Source organism: Anarrhichthys ocellatus, unplaced genomic scaffold (assembly GCF_004355925.1).
Source record: "Anarrhichthys ocellatus isolate YVR2014 unplaced genomic scaffold, GSC_Weel_1.0 scaffold3, whole genome shotgun sequence".
NCBI lineage: Eukaryota > Metazoa > Chordata > Actinopteri > Perciformes > Anarhichadidae > Anarrhichthys > Anarrhichthys ocellatus.
Genome location: NW_022280033.1, coordinates 14,246,441 through 14,250,054, shown reverse-complemented (window position 1 = coordinate 14,250,054; position 3,614 = coordinate 14,246,441). Strand labels below are relative to the sequence as shown.

At 45.7% G+C, this 3,614-nt stretch overlaps 1 protein-coding gene across 2 annotated transcripts in view; it reads right to left on the bottom strand.

Moving 5' to 3' along the window:
- Window positions 1-1,790, bottom strand: part of jag1b (jagged canonical Notch ligand 1b) — a 27,110-nt gene extending 25,320 nt beyond the window's left edge. The window contains exons 1-2 of one of the 2 annotated variants that reach the window (XM_031873308.1): window positions 1,397-1,790; window positions 822-1,127 (exon numbers count right to left, since the gene is read on the bottom strand). In XM_031873308.1, the coding sequence (XP_031729168.1) occupies window positions 822-1,127; window positions 1,397-1,453 (363 nt within the window). In that variant the 5' untranslated portion in view covers window positions 1,454-1,790. The remainder of the gene's footprint in view (window positions 1-821; window positions 1,128-1,396) is intronic. The other variant, XM_031873301.1, reaches the window with a different exon arrangement.
- Window positions 1,791-3,614: the final 1,824 nt, after the last annotated feature.

Genomic DNA, 3,614 nt, shown 5'->3' with positions numbered 1-3,614 from the left:
CCCCCCCCCCCCATCAGTGGAGGAGTTTGCGGGCCAAGCTGTGGGGCCAGTCAGTCTGTGCACAGTCTCTTTTTTTCACTACATCGAAAGTCGCTCCAGCATGGCAAATCATCTCTCTCACAGAGCTACGACTCTCCCACAGGCCCGTCAGGCCCATTTATTTACTCTGCGGAGAAGAGCTGACACTTAAGGAAAGCACAAAGTGGGTTTTCACTCTGGAGTTACTGAACTGTGCAACATGAGCAGCTGCCATGGAGGCAGAAGAAGAAGAGGAAGAAATCTGGGGAGAACGCAGCTCGCCCACCTTTACATTTGTTGAATCAAACCAGACAAGGGAAAACTATTTACGAGGAGCATTGCCAAAAGTAGTGTCCAACCGATTTATGGTGGAGGGAATACACCTAAATGAATCTCTCTTTTGAATAGTTTATTTTTATTCTTATTGATAGTAGTATTTAACGGGAGGACATAATTTACCCACTGCCTTGTGAAACTGGGTTTTTTTTATGTTGATCTAACGTGCAACGCCGTTTTAAACACCTTAAATACTATTTAGATAAACACGGACAGGTCTGGGTCTAACGGAGAAAAATACCTGCACCTGGTTAATTGGCGCAAATAATGAGTAGACCGGGGGGGGGGGGTCCTTCCTGAAAAGGATAATTCACAAAAGATCCATTTTTCGTGGCGTGAGAATGACTGACGGACAGTAATTGCACGTAACTGCCCTGCAAACAAACGAGGGAAAGAAGACGAGAGGAAGAGAAAAGCGCGTCGGCGAACAGACGTTTTTGTTTTGTTTTTATAAGTCTCCAACTCACCGGCCAGGCAAAACTGAATGCCAAAACTATCCTGGATTTGTCATTCCTGACAGAGCTCTTGAAAGAAAAGGTATTCCCTCCGAGGACTGGCGTAGATCCCATTCCGAAGCTGCAGGGCCCCGCGGCAGAAACCCTCGACTGGTATTCCTTCAGGCAAACTTTGAAAAATGTATCGCACTCGTCCCGCGTGCATTTTCTATCCGCCGTGTTCCGCGCGCCGTCACAACACATGCCGTTCAGCAGCTCTCCGTTCACATTGTGCATCGACATGATTTGCAACTCGAATTGTCCCGATCCCTCTGACACCTGTTGAGGACAGAAGAGTGAATGCAATGGAACACTTTGACCTCGTTATAAATACATATTTTTAAAAACAGTTGGAATACTAAAACGGGCTGTTCTGCCGCTGGTTGATCACACATTGATCGCACTTTGCAGCAGGCTAACTGGACACACTTTTGCATGGTGACATGTAATGTTAGCATATCCCGATGCACGTTAAAAAGGCGACACACATGCAATCAAAACACATCCAAACAGCTGAACTGAGTGATCCCCTAAAGTAATCCACGTACCTTCGCCAGAAAGCAGAGTAAAAAGGCAGCAACGACTGAGCCCCGTCTGAGAATCATGCCTCCGGACTGCTGTTGCCACTCGTTCGTTACTGGTCGTCTGGCCGACACACGGCACCAGAGCTCTCCTCTGGTTTAAACATGCACGAGAGGGGGAAACGACTCTTTGATCAGCGGAGCGCAGGTTCCCGATTCATAGACGACCTCTTTCTAGTATGTCCCTCAAACTGTGCGAGCGTCTGCTCTTCTTCGTTGTCCGACAGTTTCCCACTTGTTTGAAGAAAGTTTACCGAGTGACCACGCGGCAGCCGAGCCCACTCACTGACTGACTGACTGACTGCTGGCCAGAGCTGGAGGTGGATACACAAGTTCAGCAGGGAGGGAGTGTCTGCGGACTCCATATTCATGAGCGGCGCACAGTGAGCCCGCCCCTCTCTCGTTATGAGGATAGTCGTGCGCTCCCAACATTGACTGTCGGAAGTCTTTGGCAGAGATGTGGTGGAAAGTAAAATTGGACTATAAAATATGACTTGCAGTCAGATTTATAATAATAAGTCATCAAGGCCACAAACCTCAACATAAATTCATTTATAATAGATTATCAGAAAAGCATAAATGTACCAATAAAAATACATTATCTCTCTACATCCCGCAAGGGTTGCATGCTATACTCACCACAATTTATACTATTCTTTTACCTCAATAAGATTTATGTCGGTTTAAAAAGATGGGTAGAACGAGTTTAGCTGGTTTTACTCTCCTCTACGGTTGTGGTATTAGGCAACATGGTAAATCACGAGGACCGCAAAATGACCGTGCATCGCATCAAAGCCAGTGGGCCAGTGAGTCAAGGGCATTTGGTTAAATGCATGGCATGTCAGACATCTTTCCTCTTGCAATAAAAGCCTTGAATAAAGAGCAGAAAAATGCTCAATGTCTGCACATTTTCTGCATATTTTTCTATTTCAAAAATAAATTACTAACATTTTAGGAATATGAATAAACTCTGAATGTGAACAACATGCTGTTATCAGGAGTGCACACAACAGTGCCCCAGAGTGGCAGACCTGCAGGTTTTATGTCTGCCTGAGGAATGTCACACATTCTAAATTACTTGCAATCTAAGGCCGTTTCAAACAATCAGCCTGTAGTTTACGGCCAAACTTAATGCCGGGACGGATATTAGTCGGAATGAAACCGGCTGACCAGATTTGTAGCTTCAACTGAGAGAAATACGCTGACAGACTGTTGAAAGATATTATTTCCCGGGTATCCTTTTGGAGTCAAAGGGCAATTGCGGCCGGGTGTACCTCTGCAAGAAGGTAATCTGTGAACTGGATCAGTGACTACACACACACACACACACACACACACACACACATTCATATGAGAGGATGGGAACCCCCTCTGCCCCCGTGGTTAGTGATTTGTGTGGACCAATTACTCAGGTCATGCAATGGGTCACAATCAAGGAAACACAGTTGGGAACTGTGGCATTGCAGAGAGAACCGTATATCAATCAGTAACTATGTAATGTTTCACCGCCACACTTTATAGTTGTTTATGAGGGTGTCACGCATCTCTCCTGTATGCGTTTGGACCTGATAAGCAGAAAGGTATGGCATTTTTCCTCTCTGTTTTTGATAGAAACTGTACAAGTAACCAAGGTCTAGTTCATTGTTTTCACCGAAGTAGCAAAGCACACACCTTATCTTATCTTTAGTTTAGGTGCCTCAGCAAGATGTGTACGGTAGCTTCTGCAGGAATAGCCCTGTATGTCCTTAAGTACCTTGTTTTGTAGTAGTAGTAGTGGTAGTAGGTGTAAAATGTAGTTATATTCAAGAGATAAGCCTCTAAGTGTTATTTCCACCATCTTCAATCACTGCTGTCAATATTCAAATGTCACGTTTCCTGTGGATTAACTTCAAGATGAAAGGTACGGCTTCCTCCCCGCCCGACTCAGTCGCTGAACTGATAGACATCTCAGGTTACAGACCTCATTGAAATGCTCTCTCAGGGTAATTAGGGTTAATTTGAGAAGTTTTTTTACCCTTGGGAGCTTTTTTTTCTTTCCAAAAGCCAAAATTGAGTAGAGAGATTGTAGATGGTTTGTGGGGGGGGGGGGGGGGGGGGGGGGGCCGCCCGTGTGGACGCGGCCCGCCTTTGCTCTGCTGTGCCGAGTTCACCATGCTGTACTTCTGGAGGTAACTGCCCCGCCGTT